The sequence below is a fragment of the Falco biarmicus genome, chromosome 4, assembly GCF_023638135.1.
Source record: "Falco biarmicus isolate bFalBia1 chromosome 4, bFalBia1.pri, whole genome shotgun sequence".
NCBI classification, from domain to species: domain Eukaryota; kingdom Metazoa; phylum Chordata; class Aves; order Falconiformes; family Falconidae; genus Falco; species Falco biarmicus.
The window spans coordinates 60,412,627-60,432,054 of NC_079291.1; the positions used below are offsets into that span (position 1 = coordinate 60,412,627).

The following is a 19,428-nucleotide window of genomic DNA, read 5'->3' on the forward strand; positions in this document are numbered from 1 at the left end:
TTTCCTTCAGTGGGAACATTAACTTGCATCTCTTTTGCCTAATTTGTTGCCTGTTCTCTCAAACCTTATAGGTTGTTAGTATTTTGGAGACCTCTACCACTTCTGCCAATTGTGGTTAAAACTCCTAAGGGCTTGATAAGTATTTGAAGGAAAGAGGATAGCTATATACACAAAGAACTTCACCAGGGTGAAAAAAATGTTACACAGAAGGGATGACAGAAGTACAGAAAAGTATTATAACAAGAACTAGATCCACAAAAGACCATAACAGGCTTAAACTTTCACTAAGTCAAAGTTTAGTTTCCTGAAGACCTGTGTGGATCCGCCCCATAAATTTCAGGCATGAATAATACAATCCCACAACCACTGCTTAGCTCAGAGGATGCTACAGTACTGTACCTGTCTGCTACATCCATATCCCCTTCGATCTTGTTGAGCCCTCTCATGATGTTATCAAACTGCTCGCCCTGGTAATGCAGCACTTTTGCTGTGTCCTCCAGTTGTTTCTGTGAGCCAGTCAATAACCCGATCAGTTCTTTTCCCTTTCTTGACTGCAAAGCTGCTGCTTCTGCTCCTGCACCTTGGCTTGACAGCAACTGCTCCCTCCAGAAGTGCTCAAGGATGTTGAAGACCACATTCCTGTTGGGTTGCAGAGAACCGAACCAGTGCTTGGTGTTCTTTTCTAAGATGGTAAGGGAGCTGAAGATTAAATTTGAAGATTCCTTCTTGATCTCATCGATACTAGAAAGATGGAAGTTGACCAAAAGCTCCCCAGTCTTGTCAGCTGTAAATTTGATTGCAACAGGAGTCAGTGTGAGTCTGCCAGAGACCCATTGTTTGCTGGTGTCCAAGTAGTAAGAACAAGGCCAACTATGGATACGTATGTCTTCGTTCATCAGCTCGTCTTTCAGATCCTCTTCAAGACCAACACCCCCAAAGCCAGGAGAAACTAGAATAGAAGAGCAAGAAAAAAAGCAAGAATCCTTAGCAGCATATAAAAGCTGATCTTAAAACACACTCATAAATAATTATCCCATCCCCCGCTGGTTTCCAATACTTTCACTGTAACCTTTTAGGTCCATATCCAAGATAGATTTGGAAATAGCTGCAGATGGCTTACAAAATTTGGTAACCATTTCCAATCACAAAATTTGGTAACCATTTCCAATCACAAAATTTGGTAACCATTTCCAATCACCCAAATATTTCCTTCAGAATAGTTCACCCTTTCTGAACAAGACTGTCAATATTATCACCCACGCCATAACAGCACTGCCTCTCCTTTTTATAATGTTCTCACGGTGTTTCAGCACAGGATCTACAACAGCAGAAACTTCAAATGACTACTGCATTAATGCCCTGGATTTAATAACTGCTATGCTTTTTTTGGACAGGGGAGATACTTTATAATTAGATTAGTCTATATGTTCATATTTTTGGGTGGAGGGGAACCTAGCAAAAAAATAGAGTATCAAAAAACTTTTCTGAGTCTTCCACAGACCCTTTTTTTACTGGAAAGCAATCATGTAAAATATTTTCCATTCCCCACCACATCATCAGAAACAGCTCCCCACAGACCAACAGATATTGAAGAAAATCCAGAATATACCAAAACGCAAGCTCATCAATAGATATCTACAACAATCACAATAAATAACTGGTCTTTCACCTTCCAATCTGATACCTCGACATCCAGGTATGTTAAGAACACACACTGAGTGTCTATCCAACACATGGAATCATAGACTAGTTTGGGTTGGAAGGGCCCTTAAAGACCCCCTAGTCCCACCCCTGCCACGCGCAGGGCCCCCTTCCCCCAGCCCCGGTGCCTCCCAGCCCCGTCCAGCCTGGCCTTGGGCACTGCCAGGGCTGGGGCACCCACAGCTGCTCTGGGCAGCCCGTGCCGGCGCCTCGCCGCCCTCACAGGGAAGGATTTCTCCCTCAGCTCTGATCTCCATCTGCCCTCTCTCAGCGCAAAGCCGTTCCCCCTTGTCCTGGCGCTGCAGGCCCTTGGGAAAAGCCCCTCCCCAGCTTCCTCGCCGGCCCCTTTGGGTGCTGGAAGGTGCTCCAGGGTCTCCAGGAGCCTTCCCTTCTCCGGGCTGAACAGCCCCAGCGCTCCCAGCCCGGCTGCGCAGCAGAGGGGCTCCAGCCCTCTGGCCATCTCCGTGGCCTCCTCTGGCCCCGCTCCAACAGGTCCGTGCCCTCCTTATGCTGGGGGCCCCGGAGCTGGAGGCGGCGCTGCAGGGGGGTCTCAGCAGAGCGGGGCAGAGGGGCAGAGCCCCCTCCCTCGCCCCGCTGGCCACGCTGCTGGGGATGCAGCCCAGGGCACGGGGGGCTTTCTGGGCTGCGAGCGCACGTGGCCGGGTCGCGTCCAGCTTCTCGCCCACCAGCACCCCCAGTCCCTCTCCTCAGGGCTGCTCCCAACCCATTCTCTGCCCAGCCAGTGTTGATACTGGGGGTTGCCCCAACCCACATGCAGGACCTTGCACTTGGCCTTGCTGAACTTCATGAGGTTCACACAGGCCCACCTCTCCAGCCTGTCTGCATGGCATCCCTTCCCTCCAGAGCACCGACTGTGCCACACAAATTGGTGTCATCAGCAAACCTGCTGAGGGTGTGCTTGATCCCACTGACCACGACACTGACAAAGATGTTAAACATCATTGGTCCCAGTATGGACCCCTGAGGAACGTCACTCCTCACTGGTCTCTACTTGGACATAGAGTCATTGACTGCAACTCTGAGTGTGACCACTCAGCCAGTTCCTTATCCACCGAGTGATCCATTCGTCAAATCCATGTACTCAAGAATCATGAAGCCAAAAATCACAAAACTCAAGCACATACCAGAACTTCTGGTAGAACATCACAGGCAAAATAAATGCTCCAAACCTGTAGCATTTGTTCTTTGAAAGATTTATTATTACTCAGTTACTATCACAGAGGTTTGGAAATAGAAGTTTGGGAAGAACTGGAAACAACTTAGCAGTGTTGCTGGGAAAACCCTGACTGACCCAAGTGGAAGTTAAGATGAAAAACATGCCACATTGGTATTGGAAGATATGTTGCTGGCCCAGTATGCACAGCAGCTCCACACATGACAGTGGAACAAGCAGCAGCAGAACCAGCAGAGCTTAAGAGAGCCGGCAGAACTGACTCTGTTCACTCACCACGAAGGGACACAGTGTCCAGGGCTATGATGATTTCATTGCACCTCTCTGACAGGCCATGTTTTCCTGGGAGCCCGTGATGCTATTTGATGACATAATACTAATCCTATAAAACTTGCTCACTGGTATCTGGAATCCTGACAAGAAAACAGAGCGCTGTCATATGCCTCAGGCCTGACTTGCTTACACCAAAACAAGGACAAATTTGGAACTGTAAATTAAATGAAATGTATCTCAAGTGGCACCTCTCCACGCTTCTGAAGAGGCTTCTTGAACCCAAGGGTCAGACTGTTTCCTGTAACATCTCCTTCGCAACACTAGTTCTCAGCACAAACACTGAAGACTAATTACGTTCTGCAACTACTTTGTGAACATCCATTATGTAATGGTGATTTAATTACTCACATATTCATTATCTTCTCAAAGCCTTTCATGTATCATAGCGTAATTTATAGATTAGTACCATAACATTATCTCAAGGTCTTCTGCTACTTGTATGGTGCAACAAATGCAGAGTTAGATCTCCACTACAGAATCCCCAATTAGGCTGACACTGAGACTAATTACACTTTTTGACTTCAGTATGATTCTGTTCCCCTTAAGGAAATGTCTAGGAATCCTAATGAAATAAAAAAAAAAGGTAGTAGTCCTTCTTCAGGTACCACTGATGTAAATTCCTATAGCACATATTGAAGACCTTCTAGCATGTTCAGGCTGCTGCATCATTAATATCCGTTAATTAAAGTGCTCTGAGTCCAGTTCCAATTACATCTTTTATTAAATATTCAAAACTTCAGCATTATCAAGATAAAGACTACTCATGGTATGTCGTATTCCACAAAAATCTTTACTTTGGTCTTCATACCTTATTTCCATGGCATTATGAATTTTAGTGATGCAAATGGAAAAATAAGCCGTAAGCTTACAAAGCTGCTGGAGTTTAAAGTGAAAATTCTTAATCTGTTTTGGCCTAATAAAACTGCAATCCTAGAGAGACAACTTCACACTGTACTATGAGCCAAAAAGAGGGGAGAAAAGCCCACAGAAATCTGATTTAAATTATTAGCTACAGTCAACAAAACAATGACGAGTTCTACAAACAGTGTTTCTTTCTCAATTGTTTGCTACATAATTTCATAATTTGGAGAAAAGCTAAAAGCTCTGGCCTCAATTCCTCCATCTAGAAAAAGAAGGTAGTTCCTCTAACACAGCAAGGTTAGATCAGACAGATCTGATGGAAATAATTGTTTGGTTTTTCTTCCCAGCCTGACTGGGCTTTGTGTGTAGCCAATTATTGTAATTTCTATTAAAAGTTTATTTTCTTTCTGTCACAGGGAAAAGAAAAGCAGTTTTTAACCGTCAGTGAAATGTGACTGCAAAAAAACAATCAGCAGAACAGGGGCTTTTACCAGCTACTTTAAGTGGATAATGTTTCTAATGTGGATAAACACCCATGTGCCCTTAATGGTAACTTTTTGTTACTGTAACTGACAACTACTTCCATTTAAACAACAACATAAATTACATCAGTGCTGAAATAAAGGACAGTTGAAACTAAATCAAGTTATAGCTTTATCAATCAAGATTTACAAATTACAAATCAAAACTAAGTTTAACTGTTTGACACTGCCTAGATATGAAGTAAATACAATAGCATAGCAAGCAGATGATAAACAAAACTAAACATCCCATATTACACCCTCAAGCTTCTCATAGGGTGAACATACTGTGGACACAAATGACATTTACTGAAAAAGCTCCCATCAGAGCCAGGGGGAAAAAAAAAAAAAAAAATGAATCAGCAGTCTCCCAATTTATCAAAACATTATGTCACATTCAGACCCCAGCCCATACAAAGTATCTGACATCCCCTTCCCCAACCTTTGAAACTCTTTGGTACTTACATTACTTATAAAATAACAACAACAGCTTGTTGTGAGCAGCATGCTGATATTTATGAGATTTTTTAGAAAGTAGTGTATCTCAATATTGATGAAACCTAAACACTGAAAGATTATACACCTAGCAGAAGATCACAAGGGAAACCTGGAACCAAGTGCAGGTTTCTCAACACCCACTACTGGGACAGGCACTGCAGAACATAACGTCATCTGAAAAACAACTCCTAGACCTCACTAACAGCAACAGCTACCTTCAACCAGGCACAACCATACTAGGGAGGCAAGAGGAAATTGTAAGCAAGAAAATAAGCCTTAAATTTGTGTATAATCTCAGCCTAGGGCACATTTTGACATGCTAAGTTCCACAAACTCTATATAACCACCACCTGCTCCCCCTATCAAGATAGCATTTTTCTCTCATGCATGCTCTCTACCATTAAGGCTGTGAAAATATTAACAGCTGATGCAGTCTCACAATTGTGCCATAAAAAAAAAGTCCTCCTAAACCCTAACTCAAGCTCCTTACCTCTATCTGTAGATGTAGAGCTCTTAGGCAGCCTTTCGGGGGCTGCTGCCTTTACAGAGCTGTCCATCCGTAGGCAGAATTTTTTTCCTGAGTTTTTGTTTCTCTTCAAAGTCCAAAAGAGCAGGTAAAAAAAGCTGAAGCTAAAGCTAAAATCCTACTATGCCTGTTACCAAAAGGAAAAACAATAGAGAATGTATCTTTAAGCCTGGATCTAAGAGTAAAGCAAGTCCTCTCAGTCTGGGAGAAGAAACGAAGCTGTCACTTGACCTGTGTATATATAAGTGTACACGCCTTGGGTCTTATGACCTTTGACTCACCTGAGCACTTCAAGGCTTTGCCTGATAGTCAGCTCCTTTCTGTGCCCGAGGCCAGAACTTCCAAGCAAAAACCTATTTGGCAATTAAATCCATTCATTGTACCAGCACGTTTTTCTCCAATGTAAAGATGTTTTCATCAGCATCAGACCTCCACGACTTTTTTTTTTTTCTTCTCTCTCACAGAGAAGAAATGTAAACCAGAAAAACAGATGTACATAAGGATAACCAAGACTGGTTTTATTCAACAATGAAAACAGTCATCAGTGGCACAGGACATAGCTACTATTTATGAACATTCAACAGCATACATTATTTAACACAAGACTTCAAAGCGTTGGATTTAAACACGAGTGATTTTACCAGTCTTAAACAAAAGAAGAAACGCTCACAATCATGTGAAGTTAGCTGGAAAAAAGCATTAAATGTGTATTTCACCTATGACATACATTGTGTCATGTACTTCTCTAATGCATATTAACCTGTGATTATGGTTTCGGAGCAGCTAAAAACCATCATCCTATTACTTTTGCAACTCTACTGTCTTTGAGTTAATATTAAAGGAACTTCTTTGTCTCATCTACGGGCAGCACTTTGCCTTTTATACAACAGAATCTTGACTCTGGTTCTCTCTCGTTAGCTTATACAGCACCTACATGGAGAACACCTCCTCATGTGAAACAAAAAGCAACATTAAATATACCAACTTCATCTGTGATGTAGACAGTGAACTTGACACTAAGGATCAAACAGCTCCACTACGGTCTTTCAAAATGGAAGGATTTCCACCACCCCCAATATTTCCTAAAGTTTTGACAATCACATTTCAGAAAAGCTGAGGTAAAGGCCTTCTGCTGCTTACACAGCTTATTTCCTACAAGGAACTATTACTCAAAATTCAGGATCTCTCTCCTCCTGCCATGACTGTTTTGACCCCACCAATTGGAAGTTCAGCATTATGCCACTCCCATTCTATTCCTCCTAAAACATGGCTAGAAGTTCCCTGTATAACAAGACATGGAATATTCATCGTTCTGTAAAACACACTGAAAAAAACTTACCTGCAATAAAACATATCATTCCAGTACTTCCACCCAGAAAAAAACCAAACAAACCAACCCAAAACAAACAAACAAACAAAAGACAATAAACAGATGCAAGTCAGTCCTTTAAGATACCATGAAAAGGACTAGGTTGGCAGGAAAAAAAAACAAAAACCAAAAAACCCTCGAAACCTAATCACTTTCAATTACTTTTCAATCAAGTCAGGGATAGGTTTATAAACTTGAGAGGATTACAGTACTTCAACCCCTTCTCTGTATGTGGTGGAAGAGGACACTTGAATAATTTCACAATAAATTTCTTCATTTTTGTAAAGAAACACACGTTTGTCTACAGACCAGAAGACACACGCAGTCTCTCCCAACACAGGCTCCGCAACATCAAAACTTTATCCACACCGCGTAAATCACCTCTTTTCCTTATCAAACAGTTTGTCTTTTTGACACATCTGCCCCCCAAACCGAGTGCAGTACTATACAGAGCTACACACAGCAGCACAGACCAGAACGAGGATTAGCCGCAAAGCGATGTGGATTGTATTTCCGGCAGCATCACCACATTGTATGCATTCTTTAGCTAACACATAACCCTGTCCCTGCTTCTATAAAAAGAAGGTGACTCACCTTCTCTTGTTAAGTGCTTTGAGATCATTCAATGCAATGTAAGCATTACTAACTACCCCAGGTGCAAGGGGATGCTACATAACACTGGGAGGCAGTGCTGTAAACTCATAAGCAGAACACTGTCCCTTTGCAATGTGTCTAACTCAGAGCCTTCAAAACTTAGTCACAGGTTCTTCCCATCTGCCCTTGGTAATCATCTCCAGAACATTTCTGCACATGTTTCTAACATGTTGGTGTGTGTTTACTTTTTCTCCTCCTTTACAGCTGAGGTTTCCACAGGGTCATTTCTAAAGCTACCATCTGGCAAATTATGCGTTTAACACTCCTGTGAGCTCAACATAATAAATAAAAAACCAGCCCTCATAATAAAATGTTTATAAGGCTTATCAGGTGACTCTCCCCTCTTTTTTAAGTAAAGCTCTAAGATGCAGTTCCACCAGGTTTCTAATTCTACGATGCTCCAAAGGACACTACATGACATGAAGTTTTCAGGGTTGACCCTCCAACAGGTGCAGCAGGCAAAGACACACAGCACCTCTCTACTACAGCACACAGAAATTCAGCTCCCCTCTCCTCAAAAGGCCAACAGATGCCCACTAAAGAATGGCTCTAGACTGAGGGGCTTCTCCACATCAACATGTTTCCATCCTTCTATGGAAAAAAAAATTCTGATTCCACTTCATTTCTGATACAAAGCTACCAAAGTCCCACCAGCCTCTCCCAAACACACTTCACTATGGGGTTGCCTCCATTCCCATCCTTTAACCCACACTAGCTCCTACAGCGCCCAGGTTAAACTTCACCAGCCTTCCTTTCAGCCTTAACCCTGTCTCAACCTCTGTAACGCAAAACACAGACACATCTGCACTTTCCAAACTTTGCCCCCCTGCCTTTCAAGGCTGCCCTGCCCCACTTCAGGGGTGAACCCTCCTCTGCCCTCCTTCTTTCCTCCCACAACTCGCTCCCTTCTCCTTCCCCAATGCCATCCCCCAGATGCACTGTCTCCTCACCCCAAGCTAAAGTTTCTCCCTCCCTAAAACGTTCCATCATTTTCTCTTCCTTCTTCTGAGCACAAAGGCAGACTTCCTCCTCCTCACCCCAAACTCAACACAGTCACAAGTTACACCAGATCCTTCCTCAGTCTCTGTCCTTTTCCCAGTACGAGGGGAGGTGCTTCCCTAGGCCTGCTCGGGACAGCCGCAGGTCAGTCACCGAAACACTCTTCTCTCCTTCACTGCTAGGCCCGGCTGCACCACAACCGGCATCCCCCTCTCTGCCACAGCTCTGGGGCAAACCCCCACAGCTTCCCCCAGGCCAGACCCCTCCCTCCTCACTGCGGTCTCTCCTTCTCCTGGCTACAAACCCAAAACCGCCCTCCGCCCCAAGCCAGACCCCCCTCCCTTCCAGAGGCCGATCCCCAACCTCTCTCTCTTCATCCTCCTCTCAAGCTCAGGCCCAACCGCCCTTCCCGACCCAGATACCACCAACCTTTCCCCCAGTCTCGGCCACACACACCCCCTCCCCCGATCCCCCCCTTTCCTCCAGCCCGCCCCCTTCGCGCCCCGGCCTCACACCCACCTCCCGCAGCGCAGCCAGCCCAGCGGCCACCCCCACACCGCCGCTCTGCGCCTGCGCCCGCCGCCCGCTGCTGCTGGCTGAGCCGCGCTTTGTGCTCTCCCCTTCTCACTCCCCCGGGCCCCGCCCGCCCAGCGCTGGGGTTCCGGGAGCGGCGCGGCACCCCGCTGCCTCCGTGACCGCCGCTCGCCCCGGGGGCCTGCCCCGCGGGGGTGAGTATCCTCCCGCCGCTGCTCTCAGCTTCTGCGGGCCGCGGCCGCGCGGGTGGAACGGGAGCTCGACGCGGGGATGGCGTGTGCGACGGCCTGTGGCGTCCGGGTCCCCCCTTAGAGCACCGTGAGGGGGGAGCGGCCTAATGGCGGCCGCTTTCCCCTCCCTGAGCACCATGGGCTCCCCTTTGCTCGCGGTGCGTCTCCTCTCCTGAAGCCCGCCCCTGCAGGGTGTGCGGCCCCGTTAGTCTAAGGGCCTTCTGCCCTGTGCTCTGTCCCTCAACCACCCACCCCGCCTTCCCAGATACGTCCCTTCTATTCACTATTGTTTATCTTTTTTCTTTGGGTTGTTTGGGGGGTTTTAACCTGTAATGGCTGTCTGACCCATAGAGAAAGGTCTGGGGAAGGCGGAGGGAGCCAGAGCTTGTATCTTCTGACAAAGGGGTGAGCCCCAGTACAGGTGCAGGGCTGTGGTGGTCTCCCAGGGCCCCAAGTACTGGGGGCATTTCCTTCCCTCCACCCCTGCAACTAAGTCATTTAGCAAGGATATACCACTGAAATTAATGTTTCTGCTGTTTTAGGAAGGAACCAGCCTTTACTAGTCATCCCCAGAGAGTGTGGTCACCCTGACGAGAAGGTGACGAGGGAAAAGCAGCATCTTCACCATCCGTGGGGTGACCGTTGTCAGATATCCCACCGGCATTAAGCTATAAACTATGGAAGATCCTAACTAGGCCAACGTGGTGGGATGCCTCTACATGACTTCTTGTTTTACCTCTGGTCATTTATATTTTCCTGTGAGTTTTCATGGTTTAGAGACTCAAGTCAATTTCAAAGTAGTTTTTTTTGCTGTAGCATAGCATCTGCTCAAGGCTGTCTTGGCCAAGCCAGGAAGGGTATCCAGCCTGCATGGACAGGGCAACATTCGCCTGTTCCACTGCCTTTTTTCGTGACTACAACAGTTCATCTCAGGGTGCATTCTGCCTCCCCGGAGGACACGTTGACTTTATTGAAAAAGTAGAAACATTCACTTACTCGGACTTTTTCCGAGATTACTTGATTCCCAACCATCCCTGTATTTTCTCAGCTAAATTCACTGAAGACTGGGGCAGCAGGAGAAATTGGGTTACTTGGGATGGAAAGCCTAACTTTGATCATCTCCTGCAGAAGTTTGGTAAGTCACAGCATTTTAATACCTTCTATAAAAGGTGTGTGCTAAAGCTTTTTTTAAATGTTAAGAATAGAATCACTAGACAAAACTAAGCAATTCTCCAGACTTTTTTCTAAGGGAATATGTTCATTTTCTATACTTACAGTATATGATTTGCAGATGCCAATCTCAAATTTATTCCCACAATGAAGTAAAATAAAAAGCATTCTGTAATTCTAAATTTATTTACCTGCTTAATGTTAACCAAATGAGCAGCCTGATGCTTTCCCCAGACAAGAAGAAAGTGTTCTGTAGTTACAGTGAAGTGTCTCTTCAGGCTGTAAAATATTAGTACATTTAATAGGAATCAATACCCTACTCCTAATGTAGTTTAAGAGAAAAAAATCAAGTTACATTAAATAACTAACTTCTGGTCTGAACCATGTTTGCCTAGTGATGGTGTTCGAGTGAGAGCTGGATTAGGGATCTTTCTTTATGTGTTTTTACTGTACTTAGCATTATAGGGCCCAGATATTAGAGGCTATTGCAGCGGATAAGGTTAAGGGAGTTCAGTCTCTGCATCAGTTATTCTGTCCCTGCATGGGCTCAAAGAGTTTGTATTTCAGGAGAGGCTGTAGTACCTGTTGCCAACTGTGATGTCAAGGAATACAATTCTAACCCGAAGGAGCAGCTTCCCTTTAAGGAGTATATCAAGTACTGGAAAGAGTACATTAAAAATGGCTATCGTTCATCCCGAGGCTGCCTTTATCTGAAGGACTGGCACCTGAGCAGGTAAGAGAGCACTGTGGAAACCCCTGCATGCCACGCACAGCAAAGAGCTGCTGCGGAGCCATAATGCTCAGCTTCTAATGCGTGAGCCTTTAAATGCCACCAGTGCTGTTTGTTAGCACCTGCCCACCAAAATATCAGTCTTATACTGCATTATTCTTGGGGTACTTCACACGAGGAGATCCTCAAACAGGTCATTGTTTCCCGAAGAGGCTGACATTCTTGGGTGCTTTGCTTTTCATCTACATTTTAAATGACTGTTATGTTGTCCCTGTGGAAGCCCTGTGGCCAGAACATTTGGCGTTTGTTTGACTGCTACAGTGCAAACCTTACTTCTTAAAAAGAAGAGGGACATTTCTAATTACATGTAATTCAGTAAGCATGTGTGAGTTAGTCATTTATTACCCTTTTTTTTTCTGTTAACCTTCCTGGTTGTTAAAGTTCTCTTCACCTTGTTCTGGCTTTCCGCCTCCAGCCTGCTGCTTGTGAGGTGGATGGATTGTCTGTTCCCCCGTCTGTGTAGGACTTGTTATGTTTTTTCACTCAAATCTTCTTCCTTAAACTTATCCTGCTCTTAATCTAACTTTCTTGTGATCAGCTCTTGTTTTCATTTTTGAGTGTGCCAGTGACTTAACAGTAGAGAAAATTTGTCAGTCTCTGTTGCCCTGTTTGTCTGCTTTCCCAGACACCAGTGCTATGGCTTCCTACAGAAACTCTGCACATGCCCCTTTCCCATGTGAGGCTGCAACATATCCAGCGGGAGGCTACGCACTTGTCAAAATCTCACAGCTTGGCTTCCCTCCTAACCCTCACACCAGCAAGCTGTCATCCAGTTGGACAACCAGTCTTGCAGGCATCTCATCTGAAGAGAATGTGTTTATTAGGAACTCTCTTTACCATAATTAGAAAAAGTCTCCTAAACAGCAGTTAACCTTCACAGCTTTCCTGGGAGACAGAAAAGCACTGTTGCATGCATTTTTTGTATAGTTCAGGGTTGTCAATGATATAAAGGAGATGGCAGCTAAGTATTAATGGCCTGCTAGATACCTGTTTGATCTTTGCATCTGGGTTTTGGAAACTGAGGTAGAAGGAGCAATGTTGCGTTTTTCTGAGACCCATTTCCAACACATTATCTTTTTAAGAGCTTTTCCCGAGCAAGATGTTTATACAACCCCTGTGTATTTCTCATCTGACTGGCTGAATGAATACTGGGATGCTGTAGCTGTGGATGATTACCGGTTTGTCTACATGGGACCTAAAGGGTCATGGTAAGACAGTGTGGTTTCTGTCATTCTCACATGTTCTTTTTTTAAGATTAATATTACAGGGATTAGCACATTGTCCTTCCAGATGACATCATGCTGCCGAGACAGTGCGGCTGTACTGTATAGCGATGTACCTGAACTCAGCCAGTCTTGTTTCTTGAGCAGCTCATTTGGTTCTGGATGTGAGCTGTCCTTATGCAGTGAGCTAAAGTGCTTTTGCCCTTCAAAAAGCCCTGAATTGTGCACACAACCTCTGTAAAAATTGTCAGCTAGTTTATATAAGGTTTTAGAGCAGCAACTCCCAGGGGGATCAGCAGCAGCTTGTGAGTTGCAGAGTCAACAGAAGCCTTGGAGGGGCGCTGATGAATTCGTTAAGTATTTTGCGGGTGAAAATTCAAGTCCAGCATTGGTGATGGAGTTGCATTTGTGGGTTTCTCATCAGTTCACATCACAGAATCGCCTGACATTGAGGTATTTCTGGGACAGATTCAAAACTAGCTGATGGAGAAGCACAGAAGATATGAAACACTGCAGTACTATGTAGATATAGTGGCCTTTTAATCTGTGAAACAATCAAAATTAAGTGAAGAGGATGACAGTTTGGGATCAGGATTGCATAGTAAAGGTTGATTTCTGCGTGTATGTCTGATTCTCAGACACTTTAATTCATCTTACAGCTTTTAGGTGTTGTCTTTATTTGTCTGATTTGCCCCACAGGACTCCATTCCATGCTGATGTCTTCCGTTCCTATAGCTGGTCAGCCAATATATGTGGGAGAAAGAAATGGCTGTTGTACCCCGCCGGACAGGAGGAGTATCTGAAGGACCACCATGGCAACTTGCCCTTTGACGTGACTGCTCCTAGTCTTCAGGACAGGAGTGTTTACCCTCGCTACAACCAAAGTCAACCCCCTGTTGAAATTGTGCAGGAAGCAGGGGAGATAGTCTTCATCCCCAGTGGATGGCATCACCAAGTTTATAATCTGGTAAGATAACTGCTACCATGCTTTTCTTCACACTTAAGAGATAATCAGGCAGCAGGCTTGAATCTGATCAAACCTTTATTGCTACAGCATGTTGTGGATGCCAGAAGTGTAACTGAGCTGCAGAAAGTTTAGAGACATTCATGGAGGAAAGGTGTATCAGTGGCCGCTCAAGATGATGGCTAAAAGCAAGCCTGAACTCATAAGCTCCTAGATGACCACTAGAAGCTAGGACAGTATACAACTGAAGAGGCTGCCTGCAGCCTCTTTTCTTATGCTTTGTGTCATTAGATGCTACTAGTCACTGAGAAATAGGATACTAGGTGAGACAGATTTATGGTGAGGCTGTTAATCTTGGTTTCTAACTGTAAATTGTAATTTAATAATGGAAAATGCTAACAAATTGATCTTCATGACTACGAACCAAAATTAACGACCTTGTTTGTTTCCCCCACCACCTTCCTCCCACCTTTGTGCCCTTAAAAAGTATGCTCAGAGGAACTAGAGGCATTTACCAGTTTATAGGATAATGAAACAAGATTTGGTTGTTCAGGGACATCGGAAAGAAACAGCCTTTCAGCACAGTGGTGGTATTGATGCCGAAGAAGCCTTTCCCATACATTTTGCAACATCAAAGATGTTAGAGCCTATGTAGAGCCTAATAACCATTTAAATTATTCCTTCAGGAGGATACAATTTCCATCAACCACAACTGGGTGAATGGCTGCAATGTGGCTATAATGTGGTGCTTCCTGCAGGATGAATTAGCAGCTGTCCAGCGGGAAATCAATGAATGGAAAGACCCTATGGATGACTGGCACCTACAATGCCAGGTATAACAACATGATGCTGATGGCCTGTCTGTTAGAAAATCATATATTTCAGGGATGCATTGCACCCACCTTATTAGAGCTCTGAGACAAAGTCCTTAACCTCATACTTGGAAATCATATGTCACTGGTTCCTACTTCCTTATGAAACAACTTAATTTTCCAGGAAGTCAAATATTTCTTTAGTAAGATAGGGAAAGGTCTGTACCACTGTATATTAGCTATATTGAGGTTAGGATGTTGTTTGAAAAGCTAATGCTTCAGCTGCTCTTCTTCAGCTCTTACCAGCATCAAGATCAATCCTTTCTGTAGTATTTACATTCTCCTTTATAAAATACACATGCTTTTTCATGTAAACAGAAGAACTGACAAGACAGAACCCACACAGACTATTGATGAAGAAACGGTGAATCTGAAACAAGCAAAATTCAGGTGAAGGCAGCAGATTTCTGTGTCTGCAAAGTGATGCTTTCACAATGTGCAACTATGTGGAGCAGTGTTGCATCTTGTGTGCTTCCAAAATGTTAAGCATCAAACAAATGTGAAGTTTATTTCTGGAGGCTGCTGGGTTGCTGTTAGGTTGATGTGCTTCAAAAACAGTTTCAAATAACCCAGCCATTTAGTACTTAGAAGAAACAGACTGTTGCTTTTGGGGCTAGTGGCATTTCAAGTAAGGTAAAAAGTTTTAGTGCCATTGGAGCATTACAAAAAGTATGATTAAACATGATTACTTAAATTCGATAGTTACGAGCTTGATAAAATATGTCTTTGTAATTCCTACTGTAAATAAGAGAGAGTTGATTCCGTTTCAGTGCTGGTTTTTTTTCCCCCCTAGTTAATCATGAAGTCTTGCACGGGTATAGACTACAAGGAGTTCTACAACTTCCTCAAAGTTATTGCAGAGAACAGGATTTCTGTCTTGGAAAAGGGCCTCGATGATGAAGCTTCGGCAAAGAACGCTCCAAAAGCTGCCATTTCCACCTTGGGCATGCTCCATGCAGTGTTTGATTTAAAGAGGACTGTGAAGGTGTTAACATCATTGAGTGCTAATGAAGATTTCAAGAAACTAGACCTGACGTCACTCTCTCCACCTCCGGAGGCATTGCTCCACCACTTGAAAGCAGCAATAGATACAGCGTTACTCTAACTTCCTATTTATTCAGTTCTTTGTAAAGTGAACCTTTTGCAAAGTGGGTGTTTGTAGAAGACCGACTCCTCCCTGTTTAATAGCTCTTGCAGTTTAAGCACAAAGAGCCTTAATGTAGGGTGAGGAGAGAGTACATTCATAACAAGACTGAGTACTTTAGGTACTCAAATGCTGTCAGCTTAGAGAAACTGGACAGGAAAAAAATCTCAGATAAAGGAAAAACCCAGGTCATATTAGTATTATGTTATGAGCCCTGCTGGCGAGTATGCATTCAGGGAAGGGGAACAGAAATTCTCTGTGGATCAAGCTTAGGTCTCTCAGGGTAAAACACAGACTGCAGTGGTCTGCACCATATTCCCTGTGCTGAGAGCACTGTATACAGAAAGCAAACCTGCACTGCAGACACCAGTAGTTAAGCTCTTCTTTTGTCTGGTCACAGCTAAATTACTTTAAGACCTGTCCTGCTTCCAGGTGCAGCTCAGCTTTTCTGTTTCTTTTTTTTTTTTTTTCAGGTGACCCTAGTTGGCTTCCATTGAAGCCTGAGCTGGCTCAACAGCTGTAGCCTGGATGTGGAAGAGCTGATTGTACTAGTGTCTTGTAAAGTGGTATCTCTCTAAAGCTGAAAGTCTCAGGTGCAGGGTCAGCCTTTGTACTGCTTCAGGGCCTGCAGGACTAAATTTAACATAATAGTTAGGAAGCTGAAGTCCCGATTTCAAATGAGTGCAGATAGCAAATCTGCCACTAAGTGTGTGGTCCACCCCAGCTCAAAAGGAGGAACTTGAATGTACTCTCACGTTTCTACACACTATTTCAAGGCGCAGTATTTTATCAAGCAGAGATTTGATTAATCAGGGAAGCTAGCAAGCAGCCTCGTGTTATCGCCTAAATAAGCCATGCTGTTAACACACCAGATGGCACTACTGCATGGTTACATAGCACAATTTGCAACCTGAATGCTACCCTTGGGCTAAAAGAGTATTTCCAGTGAAGTACCCCTCTTGCTTTTACTGGTTGGCAAGAAAACCTAGAAGCACAAATGGCTGCACACTGTTACCTTAGTTGCCCCTTTAGGGGCTCACTTGAACTATTGCTCAAGAACTTACTCAGTTTTCAACCAGATGACCAGTGAGAGCAACTAATAACCATATGTTTAGAAAGTGCAATAGTAGAAATCTTCAGTAGGCTGAAAAGTCACATTGTTTTCTAGCTAATCTTGTGAAGTTTGTACATGCATGCATTTTGCATGTCTTGTTTTCTAGTAGAAGTTTTGCATTTTGAGAAGGAAGTGGTACCTGAAATTAAAATCAATACCCAGAGCATGGAAGAATGCAGTATGGAGAAAACAGACTTTTTTTTTTTTTAATAGCTGTGACTGCATCTCAGTGATTCAACCTCTGGCAGGGTGTTTCTTTAGACTGGAAAACTGCCAGTTTTAAGCAACTCTGAAATTAAAAGTTCACAGCTGTTACTTGTGGCTGTTTACATTCTCAAAGACAGGCAGCTGGAGCTTTCTTCCTTGTATGAATAAGGTGCGATTTCATAGAGGTGTGGAACAATGGTTTAAAGCTGACAATCACTGTTATTGGTAGGAAAGCATGTTTTTGCTCTTGTATTCTGCAGTCTCACTGCATGCTGTGCAACTGGTATTGACACCAACCACTTTAAACACTGCAATTTTATAAAGGGTTTGCTTAGATGAACAACAGTACTTTTCATTTCGTGTCCTGTGAAGCTGGAACTGCGTGGCTTTGCTGTGTGAAACCAGCAAATGTACAAGTCTGGCTTTTACCCCAAGAACCCAGGATCTCAATGTACCCAGGATCAGTTTTGGCACCCTACTGTCCAGCAAACTATGTGCTCATTTGGGTGGATGGCATGAGTTTGCTGTGATGCAAAAGTCCAGGCAGCTGTTCTCAGGGAAGAGGCATCATTCCTGCAGTTAGTTCCTCTTCCCTGTGGGTTATAGTTAAGGAAGGGAGAAGATAGGCTGGCATGGTAGGGTGGTTAAAGAGGTGTTCAGGTAAAGGAAGGTGGGTCTCGACTAGTCTTCTCTTCACCTGAGCTGTCTCTGCACCACAGTATCTTCAGTTCTGAAGATGTGTATCAGCCCTCCTTCATAAGGCCTGCTAAGGCTTAGCATGAGCAGTGTGAAACAGTGGGGTAAAAAAATAGTAATTTAATTGCAGGAAATTATCTTAAAGTTTAAGCCATGTTCTACTTCCTGATTCAGCAGGGAACAGAAGCACAAAAATTATAGTTTTATTGATTCAGTCTCTCTTACGTTGGGAAACTAATTTCTAGTTCAAAGTCTCTGTTCCCATGAGTGGTCAAGGCAGTAAGAGCAGCACATGCTTTCTAAAGTTACAGAGAGGAAAGTAAATTCTCAAATGTCTGAAGACAGCAACGATTGGAATAAGAATTATGCAAGTCTGGAATCTCTCTTAAAAATGAAACAGCTTTATTTAAATATAAAGTTACTGTAAAACGTACATTAGGATACTCTCATACCAATATATTAACTATTGTGATCAGTGTACTATTTATTAAAGCATAATACTTGAGATAAAACAGGAGGAAACAGTCTGTAAAGTTTTGGTTTGTTTTCCTGAAGTCACAGACCTGAAAAAGTCAAACTGTAAAAAAAAAACCCAACAGGTTAAAATCTAGTTCAAAAGAGCTTTTGCTCTAAATACGCAGCTCAGACATTACTATTTTTGTCTGATAGGAACAGGATACCAGATATCCATTTGTCTTTTATAAAGTCAGCATAAAACGCAGCCCAATTCTAATGGGATTTGTACCCCACTGGCATCAGTGGGTGGTCTGTCAGCACAAAGCTGTGCACCTAGGAAAACCAGTGTGTTTGCAGCTCTGTCAGTGCAGAGAGCCAGGTGGTTTCATGCTTTCTCTCACCAGGATTTGAGATTTGTCATCCCAGGACAACATACGTTTTTTCTGTTGGGCACACACGAACAGAATTACCTGCAGAATTACAAAGCAGCACTAACATGTTCAAGGTGCAAGTGTGATATTCCTGAGATTTGACAGGAGTCTACAGAGTATAAATACATACTTGTAAGTATCATAAAACAAGGAAGTTAGTCAATAGCAGCTTTACAAGGCAATGGCGAGGTACTGAGTTTGGCATAGGTAGGAAGAGGAATGGAAAACCCTTCCTCTTGGGGATACAGGAAGAGCCACCTTACTCCAGGGACAGATGGCCTCTCCTGTCCATGCCACATTTCTGCCAACCAGAAACAGTCCTGACAAAATAGTCCTTGTGGTTTCATTTGACCGCTTTCTATAAAATAACCTCTTCTCATGTGTCAGTTCACCAGTGCAAAATAAACAGCATCTAAGAGAACAGTTAAATGAGGTTTCAAGGCAGGTTGCTACTTGCAGGAAAGGGAAATAAAACTACAGGATAAAAGAACCCTTGGCCACTTTCCGCAAAGAGATTCCCAAACACAAGCTGAGGTTGTGTATTGAAGGCTTTTAGCCCACAGCATCCGTATATCTGGGCTTTATGATCATAGCTAGTCTAAGAGAAAACACAGCAAGAAATCCTCATCCGATAAATAACCGTTCTTCCCTTTCCAAAGGCAGCCACAACAGCAGTGACATGATTGCTTCTTCATCCAACAGTGTTTGGTCAAGAAAGTGCGGCAGCGAGGAGGCTCCCTTCGGTTCCTGAGGTCAGGAGCTGTGAGTCACATGGCAATTCTCCCTTTGGCGGACTCTCATCCTCTGTATGTGTTCGTAGCATGACTGGGCAAGGAACAGAAAACCCATTGAGTAATATTTGAACTTTGGGGAAAACCCTGGTGTCTTGCACACAAAGTGCATTCTCCCCAAAGGCAGGATTAAATCTACACGTTATAAATGA

At 43.8% G+C, this 19,428-nt stretch overlaps 3 protein-coding genes across 13 annotated transcripts in view; 1 reads left to right on the forward strand and 2 right to left on the reverse strand.

The window, feature by feature from the left end:
- SNAP47 (synaptosome associated protein 47) overlaps positions 1 to 9,283 on the reverse strand; it is a 79,760-nt gene extending 70,477 nt beyond the window's left edge. For 2 of the 6 annotated variants that reach the window (XM_056334458.1, XM_056334454.1), the window contains exon 1: positions 400 to 949. In XM_056334458.1, coding sequence (XP_056190433.1) covers positions 400 to 896 — 497 coding nt within the window. In that variant the 5' untranslated portion in view covers positions 897 to 949. Of the gene's footprint in view, positions 1 to 399; positions 950 to 3,169; positions 5,029 to 5,913; positions 8,944 to 9,173 lie in introns of those variants that run through there. The other 4 variants (XM_056334459.1, XM_056334456.1, XM_056334453.1 and 1 more) reach the window with 4 other exon arrangements.
- Positions 9,284 to 9,285: 2 nt separating this feature from the next.
- Positions 9,286 to 18,125, forward strand: JMJD4 (jumonji domain containing 4). 3 transcript variants are annotated; one of them, XM_056334462.1, is made up of 8 exons: positions 9,417 to 9,576; positions 9,961 to 10,176; positions 10,467 to 10,553; positions 11,156 to 11,321; positions 12,461 to 12,586; positions 13,301 to 13,568; positions 14,252 to 14,398; positions 15,231 to 18,125. In XM_056334462.1, exons 2-8 carry the CDS (start codon positions 10,128 to 10,130, stop codon positions 15,540 to 15,542), a joined length of 1,155 nt encoding a protein of 384 aa, XP_056190437.1. In that variant the 5' UTR covers positions 9,417 to 9,576; positions 9,961 to 10,127; the 3' UTR covers positions 15,543 to 18,125. The 3 variants fall into 3 exon arrangements, with proteins under 3 accessions (XP_056190436.1, XP_056190435.1, XP_056190437.1); XM_056334461.1 differs by lacking the exon at positions 9,417 to 9,576 and adding an exon at positions 9,286 to 9,382 and having other exon boundaries at positions 9,961 to 10,553; XM_056334460.1 differs by having other exon boundaries at positions 9,416 to 9,576; positions 9,961 to 10,553.
- Positions 17,978 to 19,428, reverse strand: part of ALS2CL (ALS2 C-terminal like) — a 48,623-nt gene continuing 47,172 nt past the window's right edge. For all 4 annotated transcript variants that reach the window (XM_056334451.1, XM_056334452.1, XM_056334450.1 and 1 more), the window contains one exon: positions 17,978 to 19,310. In XM_056334451.1, coding sequence (XP_056190426.1) covers positions 19,239 to 19,310 — 72 coding nt within the window. In that variant the 3' untranslated portion in view covers positions 17,978 to 19,238. The remainder of the gene's footprint in view (positions 19,311 to 19,428) is intronic.